Consider the following 14,016-nt stretch of genomic DNA (forward strand, 5'->3'; position numbering starts at 1 on the left):
CGTCCTTGGAGAAAGAAATAAAGCTGTCGACACTAATGAAACACTCAGCTCAGCTCGGCCTCCGCAGTGGAAGAAGCTGAACTCGATTGGAGAAAAAATATCTTAAGCAAGAGCTTGGGCAAACCATATATTGAGCTGGAGTTACAATACGCTGCATGTAATTAGAGATGGTCCGATACTATTTTTAGCTTCCCGATACCGATACCTGAACCTTGCGTATTGGCCAATACCGAATACTGATACGATACCAGTGTGTCATATATTTCATTATGTTTGAACAGCTGTATACTACTATCCCTGTATGGATGGGATATGATTTCTATCTCTGTTGTCGGTCTGGCTCAGGTTAAACTCTTTGTGAAACATGAACTAACACAAACAATGAATGCCACAGAACTTTATTTTATTCTCCAGTTTGACAGTCAGTTATAACGGAAAATGAACATAAAGAAACTACTTTAACCTAGATTTTCTTTAGGGCTTTATTATGTGGTATTGGATCGGCGCATAGACTCCAGTACTTCCTGATACCGATACCAGCGTTTTAGGCAGTATTGGAGCCAATACCAATACTGGTATCGGTATTGGAACATCTCTACATGTAATAACCAGAAATAGACTGAATTTTGAAAATAACATTAAATCTGGACAATGATGGGATAGATCAAGGCAAAAAGCAAATTGATTTAAAAAACAATATCAATCTGATTGGGATTGCTCAAATGCAACACAACTATATAACAAACTACTACAGTATGAGTGAATACGTCAATGCAGTGAGTCCAATGGATGTGGTGGGGACACTGACATCACTATTGGATGGTTGCTGTGTATGTATGTATGTATGTATGTAATTGGATGCCTTTATAATTTTCTTAGTGAATATTTTATGACGAACCAGATGAGGACCACAACCCAAAATGTGTCGGTCTCACCATAAAATGTTGCTAGTTTGACGCTTTAAAACTTTTTTTGCAAGTAAGTTAAGCTGTGCCAGAAACCAAGAAGAAGTGGCAGCAAAAACTATCCTGTCCTGTTAGTAGTGTCCTGATGAGTGTCCCAGGACAGTCATGGGAGTCACAAGACAGTGTCTGACTGTCCCGGGACACTCCTCAGGACACTACAAACAGGACAGGACAGTTTTCACTGCCACTGCTACTGGAGAAACCCCCACTTTACTATAAAATGCAATTATTGTATTATACTTTTTTTTAATTTTTAAACAGCATGGTGGCTTCATGGATGACTTCTCAGTCATTGTGGAGTTTGTTATGCAGTGCCTCACTTTTGAATCCAGAATATTCGGGTCACATTTGTTCATCTGCTTTCACCGCAGACTGAACACCAACCGCCGCTATTTGCAGCCATGAGAGCTCAAGCTTTAAACAGAAAATTAAAAGGGAGAGAGGACAGATCAAAGCCTAGGTGGTTGAGGCTGGCTGGAGCTTGAGTCTCAAGTAAAGATGTCAAGTGTAACATGAGGAAAATTGTATCCTGTAAAATGAGCAGAAGTGAAAAGAATAATTTAACTCTGCTGCTTCTCATATGTTGTGGAGGGAAAAAAAAAAAAATAAAATAAAAAAAATAAAAAGTCTTCTCCTTCACATCCTCTTAAATCCAGATCTAATCCCTGCATTTCAGGATTTCTGCTCAGACGCTCCTCCACGGTCGCCTCGCCCTTACCATCAAAGGTTGAACCTGCCGTTAGAATCAGGCTGTTAGCTGAGGATGATGCGGCAGCTGCTCTCTGCTCAGATAAACCTGTCGGAGGCTGGTGGCCTCCTGCTGCTGTTAGATTCATCACAGTTCTCTCCCGTCACGCGGGGCAAACACGTCCACAGATGGAGACAGAAAGGATCGATGCCAATAACTGACTGTGTCACTGTGGAGCATCACTCAAAAATGCTGACAAAACTATCAGCTCAGCATTGATCAGGCTGAATTTTATGACTCTACAATGAGACCTTTATATTATCGGGAAACATTAAGTGGTCATTCATAGACAGGAATAATTTACTTCATATTGAGTTTAAAACTGTCGTCAGAGCTACAGAGGATCAAAATACTAGGAGTTCATGAAGTCATTTGTCTGGTGTCAAGACTGATCCATATCCACTGACTCTCCTGCGTATTGTATCTGCCTTTAAAACATTTGATAACGCTTCATTTTACAGGTTTGCAATTTCCCAATAATATTTCTAGGAAGTTTCTTAAAATAACTTTTTGTTTGCCACTAGTTGCAGGAAAATAGAGACAAGGATGTTTTTACCGTAGTTATTTTTTTAATTAGTTAGAGCAGTTGTTGATTACTATAAACATGTTGAATGAACTGCTCCCGTAAATATTAATTTATTATTGAAAACTTTATCCTCTTTATATGTTGAATTTTATATTTGCCCGTAGATTTTATTTTTTTTTGCATTTTGAGGTGAGCACTGATTAAAATAGTGTCGTTGCGACTATTAATTAACTGGAATGACACGGTCTTCTTTACCCCAAAAAATTACACTTTCCACAAAATGTGCTTTGAATTTACAGTTACATATCTAGTTAATTTTAGGTCAATTACATGACCGGTGAACTAAAGGGTTCCCAGACATTTCAGTCCAAGTAGGGCTGATAGATAAAGATAAAATATCAACATACACTTTACATTGTTTTTTCATAAAATGTTATGACAGGAATACATACATCCTCATTTTAACATGAGACCCTATTGTTCTGACAGAGAATTATACAAAAACATTTGCCATTGTAATACATTATAGACTCAAAAACAAACAGACCTCGTTAGAAAATTGAAAAAGCAGCAGCAACAAAACACAAGCTTACAATGTTACAAGATTAGAAAAAAATGAACCTCTAACCAAAATCCAATCTCCGCTGTGGTCAAATCAAACGCTCCTAGGCCTTCGTGATGTAGCCCTCCTTAATTAGGAAATCATAGATTTTGCGTGTCTTGTTGACGTCGATCTTGATCAGCGCTCGGGCCTGTGCCAGCCGCAGCCCTCCCTGCCGTCTGCACTCATTTAGCAAGGCCTGCTTATATTCCAGGTAGGCCCCCGGCACCAGCCGCACAACCTGGCATAACTACAAGCACAAAACAAGTACAAGGGTTAGTAAGAGACATTTAAAAAACAGACAATGTCTTATTAAAGGGCTCAGTTCAAACAAAGAGCTTGTCAGCTCCTAACAGCATTTGAAATCCTGGTAGAATAGCAGGAGGTAGAGACCACCAACTTCTGCAACTTTCTGAATCTGACAATCACACACACTTTATGCAGCAATTAGCCAGGTGTGTGGAGGTGTCAATGCCGGTGTGTCGGTCAGTCCACCACTTTGGCCTAGACTGACATATCTCAACAAATATTGAATGGATCATCATGACGTTTTGTATTGATATTCACTATCGCCAGATTAATACTGAATCCTACTGATTTTGGTGATGCTCTGACTTTTCATTTAGCGCCACCAGCAGGTTAAATTTGTCCAATACTCTGGTTTCCGCATGCTAAACATCATACCTGTTAGATACCAGCATGATAGCATTGTCACTGTAATTATGTTAGCATACTGTTAGCATTTTGCTCAAAGCTGCTGGAATGTTGGATACCTGAAACAGCGCAGCTCTCCCGATATGTTTGTGGCTTGTGTAAATCCCACCTGCCCTTTTTTACTGCTGCTTTTGAGAGGCAAGGGTTTTCCATGCTTAACTGAATGTGACCTTAGATAATACAAAATAATAAATGTCACAACCTATTTTTTTATCATTTGCACACTGAGGTCTTTCTGTATGACCCTTTAGGAACAGATAAGAGAGAAATGAACCTCTTTCTCCCGCTCGTTGAGTTTCTCTGTCCCTGGAAGCCCAGTCAGGTTGAGAGGAGGGGCGCTCCGCCTACCTGTCGCTGTGGAGCAGAAAGTCACCAACAGTCAAACAGACATGCAGAACCCCAGTGTTGGTCTACACTTCAAACAATATAATAGCAGGCTGACAACATGCAGTTAATTGTTTTGCTTGGAGGAGACAGGGGAACAAATATTTATGGTTTGCAAATTGTGTAAACTAGTGCTGTGCCCGTTGAAAACGGGCTGATTGCTTGGCCTGTGGTGTTGCTGCTTGTAGAATTTATCACAACCAAAGTGTACCCCAAAATGACTTACAGAAGGACCCTGAACCACTTAATATGCAACTCCACTGTATAGCCTACTATCTACTGACTTAGTGTAGGCTACGTCTACATCAGAGGAAGACATAGGCGTCGATACTAGCACCCGCTGAGCACCCACGTGTGCCAGACTGCCAGTAGGCTACATTTATTTAAAATTAAACATTGCAATTGGTGCTAAGTGGAGTGTTTGTCATAATGTGATTGGTTATGTCGCTGTCAGTCCCCTGCTCCATATCCTATCCACCAATCACAGCGTCTCTTGGATGAAAACGCACCCCCCAGACACCAGAAGACATTGTGCTTCTATATTTACCTGACAGAGAACATTGCAGAATCAGAATGTAAATCACAAAATCTCACAATTAAAATGTGGAGTAATCAGACATTAGCATCATGGACTCATGGCAGCGTGCTACCCACCCTGCCCGTTATGAGAGCTAAACAGCACATATCTGCGTTCATCAACCACCAGAACCGGAGTGTGTGTGCGTGCGCGCGCTGGGAGGGAGGGCGAGAGAGAGAGGGGGAGAGAGAGAGAGAGAGAGAGAGAGGAGAGAGAGAGGGGGGAGAGAGAGAGAGGGAGAGAGAGAGAGAGAGAGGGAGAGAGAGAGAGAGGGGAGAGAGAGAGGGGGGAGAGAGAGAGAGAGAGGGGGAGAGAGAGAGGGGGAGAGAGAGAGAGAGAGAGAGAGAGAGAGAGAGAGAGAGAGAGAGAGAGAGAGATCGATCTCTTGTTGGATCATTAAGGAATTTAACATTCTAGCAGAGGTGTACATTTCCATACAGGTTTAGTGGCTTGACGGTTAACAGTGAAGTAGGGGATATGATTTGCGGGGGGTATTTTGGCGACTTAATTAACCCGACCCAGGGTGAGTCTGATGAAATCTCATGTAGGCTATCTGCCCGGTTCAGCTCTGAGATTGTCTTGCATTGCACAGCACTCTGAAGGAATAATCTCTGAGATTAGGCTACATTATGTTCTGCCAGCTCACAGCAATTTAATACAATATCAGGAAAAGAGTTAGAGGCGTTGATGTGCAGGTTACCTTCCCCCCCAAACAGGGACACACATACAGATACATCTCGCTTTATCACACTCTGTCTGTGGTTGTAGTTGGTTGTGCTTGGCATGTGTGGGATTCTGAAACATTCTTAAATTCGGGAATTGTCATTTGTTTATTCAAAGTTAAACACATTTTAGCTGCCAAAGTCTGTCTGTCTGTCTCTCTCTATCGCTCTCTGCTCACTGAGTGAGCAGAGGGGGAGTGGCCAGTGGCTGGAGCGGCAAAAGCCAATGTGTGCTTCTTTTACCTATATATTTAACAATATCTTTTGCATTTCTAAACCAAACAACGTCAACACTTACTCGTGCCCATAGCAAGACACCCGTCAAGTTTGAAATCCATCGGACTAACTGTTCGAGAGATATGCGCTTAACACCCAGACAGACAGACAGACAGACAGACAGACAGACGTTCCTGAAATTACAGAAGATAGATAGATATAGCCGTGTGGGAGCGTGGGTCCCATTTGTGCTCTAGAGGTTAAGGCAGCTAATTTGAAAGAGAAAAACAGCAAGATAAAAATATGCATGTAGGGGCCTATTATCCGAGTGTATTTATGGAGGAGCGTCTGCATTAATGTGCCAATGCCAAGGCGACAGAGAGGAGGGAGCATAAAGGCACAGGTGGAGAGAAGCTTCGTACCTGACACTGTGATTGTTGTGACAGCTGGAGTGATGCCAGCATCTCTGTAATCATAAAGACACACACACATACAAAAAGGTGAAATAATTAGAGGAACTTGGAAACCACCCAAAGAAAATGCCAGCAACACATTAAAAAGACAAAAAATATTGAAGAGATGGAGGTTGAAGTGAGATGCACAGTAACACAGTAACATAAGTGTCTGCTCTAGTCGTCTCTGCGATGGAGGTCAGCATCGCCGGGGAATGCGAATTCACCAGCCCCTCTGTTACACGCTGGATAACACGCAGGAAGCCTCACATTGCAGCCTGTTTGCTGAGCCACTGCTGGCAGGCTCTGCCATCCTGGATGTACTGCAGCACGTCACACAACATGGTCCGCTTCCTCCGCTCCTCCTCCCGCATCCGCTTCACCCGCTCATACACCTTGGCACCTGGAAGTTGGTTACACAGAGAGGTCAGCAGAGCCATCACATAACAAGGATTATAAAAAAGTATGTTGTGTCAAATGGTTTCTGGATGGTGACTAATGTCTAATTCCAACTGGATGGTTCAGCTCAACTTGACTCCCATTGCCTTTCTCTTTTTGTTTTCCACTGCAGATTACGCCCTCAGTGTAAACCCGAATTCTCACCTGATTGAAATACCGCTGCAGCGAGAATCTGCCATGACATCATCTTCAATGCGACATTCGCCTTTTAAATTAACAACTGAACAGAGGAACTTCTGCACTTCGTCAATTGTACGTCGTAGTTTTTCAGGCTGACATTTTTTTTTTAAATCTGTCGAGTGAATACAAAAATTTGGATCTAATGACATAGCTTGGCTATTTTAAAATAGGGAGTTTATGCAGAAAGTTCCGTGTCACGCAAGTCACATTTCTCTCTGGCCAATCAGTGGTCTGCACTATTTTAACTCAACCTTCTAGTATTGGCTCTGCTCACTTGGACCTTCGACTGAGGTGGTATCAAAAAGTACCAGGTACAAAGACAACTTTTGCAAGTTTTATTTATTTATTTTTTTCAATGGAAAACCAAAAAAGAGCAAGCTGAGTCGAGTGGAGTAGAGCCAGGCCGTAATAAGACAACACATGCAAATAAGACAACACATGCAAATAAACCACAGCACACAACAATAAGACAACACGTGCAAATAAGACAACACGTGCAAATAAACCACAGCACGCACTAATAAGACAACACACACACACACACACACACACACACACACACACACACACACACACACACACACACACACTACTGAGCACCCTACATATACCAGACTACCAGTAGGCTACATTCATTTAAAATTAAACATAGCACACACATGGTGTGATTGGTTATGTTGGTGGAATTGACACACACATCGTGGTTACACACACAACTACTCATCTCCAATCCTTTGTATTTGTGAGAAGTGGCGCTTTTTGAGTTGAAAGCCTATTTTTTTTTATCGAAGGGTGTGTGTTCGTTCGGGTCGCTGACCATTTCCTAACGTTCTGAAATGCAAACAATTTTTGACTTTTTTTTATTTATTTTTTATTTTTTGAAGGGCGTGCGCCCGTGAGCACCCACTTTGGAAAACATAAATCCGCGCCTATGCAGACACACACACACGGCCAGAGCGCAGCAGGCAGATGCGGGAGACTTGTTTAAATTATGACATAGGCTATATACATTACATTTGGTATTTAGCTCATACTTTTTTGTTGGTGTATTTGTTTTCTGATTTATTAGAAGTTGAGTTTCAGTCTGTATGATAGATGAACAGTTGTACATAAAGTGGTAACATGCTCTGACATGTTATGTAGACTAAAGGGGAGACACCAACCTTTATCATTTGAATTGCTAATTTCCATCTGTTGTCCCTAGGCATTTACAGTGCACTACAATAATATATAAATGATAATTCCACATAACACTAATAAGGACACCTAGGACACGCCAGTGCATAGGCCTACTTCTTTTTATAATTTAAACTGACTTAAACTAATACACTAATACTAGTAGGGATCGCGTTCCACTCTTTTGAATAAGTTAGGGGTGTTAGAGCTAAACCATAAACAATAAAATTAAAGCTAATAATTTAATTAATAATAAATAATTTAAACAATTCTCCTGAAGACAAACAGGTATCCCCCCCCCCGCTGCGCTATGGCTGTGTGTGTGTGTAGGCACCGATTTATGTTTTCCCCTGTGGGTGCTCACGTGCGCACGCCCTTCAAAAAAAAAAAAAAAAAAAAAAAAAAAAAAAAAGGTTTGCATTTCTGAATTTTAGGAAATGGACAGCGGCCCGATAACAAAGCCGTAAAATAGGCTTTCAACTCAGGACAGCGCCACTTCTCACAAATACAGATAGGATTGGAGATGAGAAGTTTAACTGACACGTAACCACGATCAGCTTCGTGGGAAATTAAGAATCAATGCCACCAACGCTCCACTCAGCGCCAACTGCAATGTTTAATTTTAAATGAATGTAGCCTACTGGCAGTCTGGCACAAGTAGGGTGCTCAGTATTTTATTATTATGTATCTGTGTGTGTGTGTGTGTGTGTGTGTGTGTGTGTGTGTGTGTGAGACAGCCGGCCAGCGAGGTTGTTAAGCCTGCAAGCGCTTGTGGAGTTTAACTCCGAAAATGCAGCTAACCACAGGTTACTCTTAAAATGGACATGTGTTGTGATACTTAAACAAATAATCCATCAATGGCGAAATAAAAGCCTCTTATTTACGACAGCGGTCTGAGAGACCTCCAGCTTAGAGGGGGGTCTCTGAGCACGACTGTCTGAGCGACGACCTAGCGCCCCGGCAGGCACTAGCTGGCTGTCGCGTCACTTTATGGAGCTACTCAATTCTGAAAACTTTGAAACCAATTGTCAATTCGGCAACGATTTTTGCAAGACTGCCTATATTCGAAATCTAAAGAGTTCATTTCTCGCCTAAAACGTATTCAGAAGTGAATTTAGTGATGAATAAAATGGCGAAAATTGTTAAAATCGTCCTGTTGTTGGTCTGTCTATGTACCGGAAAGCCAATGGTTAAGGCACATGTGCATCACTTAAAAGTGTCCCCTGGAAACACTTCCGTTGTGGTGTGGGCTATTTGCATGTATTGTCTTATTAGTGTGTGCTGTGGTTTATTTGCACGTGTTGTCTTATTTGCACGTGTTGTCTTATTTGCACGTGTTGTCTTATTTGCGCGTGTTGTCTTATTTGCGCGTGTTGTCTTATTAGTGCATGTTGTCTTATTAGTGTGTGTTGTCTTATTAGTGTGTGTTGTCTTATTTGTGTTGTCTTATTTGTTTGTCTTATTTGCACGTGTTGTCTTATTTGTCTTATTTGCACGTGTTGTCTTATTAGTGCGTGTTGTCTTATTAGTGTGTGTTGTCTTATTTATTTTATTTGCGCGTGTTGTCTTATTTGCGCGTGTTGTCTTATTTGCACGTGTTGTCTTATTAGTGCGTGTTGTCTTATTAGTGTGTGTTGTCTTATTTGCGCGTGTTGTCTTATTAGCGCGTGTTGTCTTATTTGCGCGTGTTGTCTTATTTGCACGTGTTGTCTTATTAGTGCGTGTTGTCTTAGTGCGTGTTGTCTTATTAGCGCGTGTTGTCTTATTAGTGCGTGTTGTCTTATTAGTGCGTGTTGTCTTATTTGCGCGTGTTGTCTTATTTGCGCGTGTTGTCTTATTTGCACGTGTTGTCTTATTAGTGCGTGTTGTCTTAGTGCGTGTTGTCTTATTAGCGCGTGTTGTCTTATTAGTGCGTGTTGTCTTATTTGCGCGTGTTGTCTTATTAGCGCGTGTTGTCTTATTTGCGCGTGTTGTCTTATTTGCACGTGTTGTCTTATTAGTGCGTGTTGTCTTAGTGCGTGTTGTCTTATTAGCGCGTGTTGTCTTATTAGTGCGTGTTGTCTTATTAGTGCGTGTTGTCTTATTAGTGCGTGTTGTCTTAGTGCGTGTTGTCTTATTAGCGCGTGTTGTCTTATTAGCGCGTGTTGTCTTATTAGTGCGTGTTGTCTTATTAGTGCGTGTTGTCTTATTAGTGCGTGCTGTGGTTTATTTGCACGTGTTGTCTTATTGTTGCGTGCTGTGGCCTCTCAGGGCCACCGTATGATACACTGTTGCCAATAACAATTACTAAATGTAAAGCCAAACTCAAAATAAAGACTTTAGCTCAAATCTGAATATAAATACATTTTCCCTGCTTAGGCATGCAACTTTTAATTGAAGTTTTGTTGAACAGGAGTGAAAAGGTCAAACTAGACTCACTGCAGAAAGACTTGATCCCTGCTTTTCTGTACTCCTGCAGCCTGCGGATCTCTCTCCTCAGATCAAACTCTACTGCAAGGATAAGGAGATTAAGGTACATCTGAATGTACTGTTACAAAGACAGCTATCTGAACTCTGTCTCACACAGCCATAGCACAATTCTTAAAACCGCATCCAACACAATAAGTAAACATTTTGCATCACTCAGTTTTATGAGGAGTTCATACTAATTTCTAGCCATCAATATATACATGTACAATGTGCATCTATATTGACCAATATCGATACATTTAGAAGAAATGTTTGACATTTTGGGAAGCCTGCTTATTCACATACTTGTGGAGAGTTAAAGGATATCACTCTCATTTCTAAGAGTGGTATCACTCTTTTCATCTAACTCTCCACCACAAAACAAAGAAGCATATTTCCCAAAATCATCAAAACTCCAAATGAAAGGATATATTTTTTACACAAGTTTCAGAAACTTGCAGAATCTAGGAGCATAGAAGCTGTTCAGGAGATCTTACTAAGACACTTCATGTTGGTGTTAACAGGGCTTGTCCGGGACAAGTGGATTTTTTGTAGGACAAGTGGAAGAGAAATTTACTTGCCCCACTGGACAAGTTAAAACTCAAACAAAACAAAATGCCACTCATTTTGTCAATGTTACAGAATTGAAACAAATACATATTTTACCCCACAATCCCGGGCAGCGGGTCGGCGGGCCGCTAACGTTAGACCCAGCCCGCTGTTCAGCGCATTCTCCGAAAGCGAAGCAGCATGAAAGCACGGCGAGCTAGCCGGTGTTAGCTTGCTAACTCCACCTTAACGTTACCTCCTCGCCACATCGTTCACAGAAAACCAGCTGAAAACAGAAGTCACTCGTGGCGATAGCAATGTGCTTTGTGTGGATGAAGCATTATATACGTTATTATGTGCCACTCATTCCGTTTATGTTACAGATTTTACTTTACCTATTTGAAACAAATACATTAACTAACGTTAGACCCAGCAGCAGCGAGAGAGCGGACCGCTGACGTTAGACCCAGCCCACTGTTCAGCTCCTTCTCTGTAAGCGATACAGCATGAAAGCACCGCGGAACCAGCAAGCCAGGCAGCCGGTGTTAGTTAGCTAACGTTAGCATGCTAACTACGCTTTAACGTTACCCCGTCCCCACATCGTTCACAGAAAACGAGCCGAATAAAGCAGTCACTCGTGGCGATAGAAGTGTGCTTTGTGCGGATGAAGCATTGAAGCATGAAGTTAATTTGACTCTTGACGGCTGGCTCTCTGCCTCGTAACGTTACTAGCTGCTCCGCTACTCGTTTGTAGCGGATTAAATATCAGGTAATAATCAACTGTAAAGTAGCTACACCTTTTTAAAGGATCCCTTGGTAAGTGAAATTGTAGAAAAAAAAAAAAAAAAAAAACACGCTGACACCAACATTTAGTGGCAAAATCCATTGTTACGTCTACAAAATTATTTTAGATATAGTATAAGTTCAAGTCACCACTACCTCTGGTCAAAATATTGAATTAGTATCTCAATATATTGACTCAGTATCTCAGAATATAAACAAAGAATATCAAAGTAATGAGAAACTATAAAATATTGACTTAATCTCAATATATTGGCTTAGTATCGTAATATATTGACTTAGTAACTCAGAATATTGACTAAGAATTTCAAAGCAATGAGAACATTCAAAATATTGATTTACAATCTCAATATATTGACTCAATATCTCAATATATTGACATAGTAACTGAAAGTAATGAGAAACTTTAAAATATTCACTTAGAATCTTAATATATTAACTTCTGCACACCGGCGTGCAAAGTATAACTTTGAAGTATCAGTCTGGAGATCCTTTTTTCTTGTTGAAGGGGAAATCTATTCTTGGGACACATTTGTTTCTACTGTTTAAACTGAATTGTATTAATGTTGATAGTGTTTGGATGCTTTCAATGGTTTCTTCAAATTCTACATTAGCAAAACACAAAAAAGTTTATAAAATGATGAATCTTTACCCGGACAAGTGACTTTTGTTCATGGACAAGTGAAACGTAAATGTACTTGTCCAAAGGACAAGTGCCTCAAAAAGTTAATGTCAAGCCCTGGTGTTTCCTTTAATGTGTCTCCCATTTGTATATACAAATATGGGTATTGCCTGAGAAAAGAGAAAAGGGTCTGACATTACCTTCCCAAAAAAAAAAAAAAAAAAAAGTCTAGTAATGTCGAGGCAGTTTGGATAGAACTGGTTCAATTCATTATCTGTGTTTGGGACTGATTCTCAGAGCCTATCCATGTGTACTCAGCCAGATACTAACATGCATGACTTTCGATGAATTTGTCATGTTCAATCGGCCCAACCACTCTGGCAAATCGTCTCATGACATCATATAGCTCCTGCACCTCCTTTGGGTAACATCGCTCCAGCACTGGAAGAGACAGAGAGCAGAGAAGTGAGTGGGTAGAAGATACAAACAAATATAACACAGAAATATGAAAGAAAAACCACCCATATAAATACTTTCACACAAAATTGTCAATCACATCAACCACATTTGCATTTGAGGAGTAAGTGCAGTAATTTTATTTCTTTCTATTTGCCACATTTCAATCTTTAAGCCAACTACTATTTCATATCTGCTAGCTTTAGCTGTTGGTTTGTGCATCCAACTGCTGGCAACAATGCACAGGGCTGGATTATTTTTTGAGATTGTCTATTGGTCTTTTTGAACAGCAAAAACACGCAATCCTCACTAACTTTTTTTAACAAACCTAAGAGTCTTCAGTCCTGCTAGCGGCTCTGAGAGGATGTATCTAGGAACAGGCAGCGTTGCTTTGAGCTAAATGTCAACATGCTGATGCCAAGCAGCCAACCAGGTTCAAATCCCTGTTTACATACAACATTGTTTTTATTACACATTTTTAATTCTAACCTTAAACTACTAATGTTATTCTTATATTCTCACATTTTATTTTGTTGTAATGACACCTGCAGCAAACCAGCTTTTTAGTAAACACGTATGTGATGAATCAACTCTGATTCTTAAGCTTCTTCCTTTACAATTATTGAACATTAATACAGAATGGCATCTCTAACTCTGTGGGGGCTATGGTTAATTGGTTACCTAGACATTTAATCATCAATGTTTTACAAGTTATCCAACATCCAAAATGGGTCCAGAGATTCAAGTTTCATTGCCATTTGCAGCAAGAGCTGGGCGATATGGAGAAAATGAAATATCATGAAATCTTTGACCAAATATCTTGATATCGATTGGTGATATTGTAGGGTTGACAATTGGTGCTTTCACAATAACAAATATTTACACAATGAGATTTTTGATAAATAATCATCAGTAATGTGGATATAATGACTCAGTGGGTAAAGGCAAATAATAGAACAGTTACAACAGTCTGGTAAGATCAGAAAACGATATCACTTCACTGTAATGCAGCCTTTAAAACCAGGAAAAGACAACACTTGTGTCCTTTTGCAATTTTACGATATCCAAAAATTAAGACAATATCTAATCTCATATATCAATATAATATCGATATATTGCCCAGCCCTAACTGCAGCCATTTTAGTGTAATTGTTAACCAGAGCCAAGTGTTCTAAAACATTTTTTTGTTTTACTTTTGAAGAGCACAACATAACGAAATGTATTAAACCATCAGATCGATCAAACCCTTAGATTAGCGCCACAGACGTCTATTCAGCACCATTTAATTCATTCTACAAGCATACACACTCTGAAGACCTTGTTGTGTTCGGCCCCCAGCATCGCCCGTTTTGCTGAGTAACAGACAAGTGTCAAAGCCAGAGAGGAAAGCTGTTGTGTGGGTGCCAGAGGAGTGCTTGTG

At 40.5% G+C, this 14,016-nt stretch overlaps 1 protein-coding gene across 2 annotated transcripts in view; it reads right to left on the reverse strand.

Annotated features, from left to right (window-relative positions):
* Positions 1-381: 381 nt before the first annotated feature.
* Positions 382-14,016, reverse strand: part of tada2a (transcriptional adaptor 2A) — a 19,942-nt gene continuing 6,307 nt past the window's right edge. The window contains exons 10-15 of one of the 2 annotated variants that reach the window (XM_028573829.1): positions 12,471-12,581; positions 10,139-10,210; positions 6,176-6,308; positions 5,876-5,919; positions 3,829-3,908; positions 382-3,090 (exon numbers count right to left, since the gene is read on the reverse strand). In XM_028573829.1, coding sequence (XP_028429630.1) covers positions 2,905-3,090; positions 3,829-3,908; positions 5,876-5,919; positions 6,176-6,308; positions 10,139-10,210; positions 12,471-12,581 — 626 coding nt within the window. In that variant the 3' untranslated portion in view covers positions 382-2,904. The remainder of the gene's footprint in view (positions 3,091-3,828; positions 3,909-5,875; positions 5,920-6,175; positions 6,309-10,138; positions 10,211-12,470; positions 12,582-14,016) is intronic. The other variant, XM_028573830.1, reaches the window with a different exon arrangement.

This window comes from Perca flavescens, chromosome 3 (assembly GCF_004354835.1).
Source record: "Perca flavescens isolate YP-PL-M2 chromosome 3, PFLA_1.0, whole genome shotgun sequence".
Taxonomy (NCBI): domain Eukaryota; kingdom Metazoa; phylum Chordata; class Actinopteri; order Perciformes; family Percidae; genus Perca; species Perca flavescens.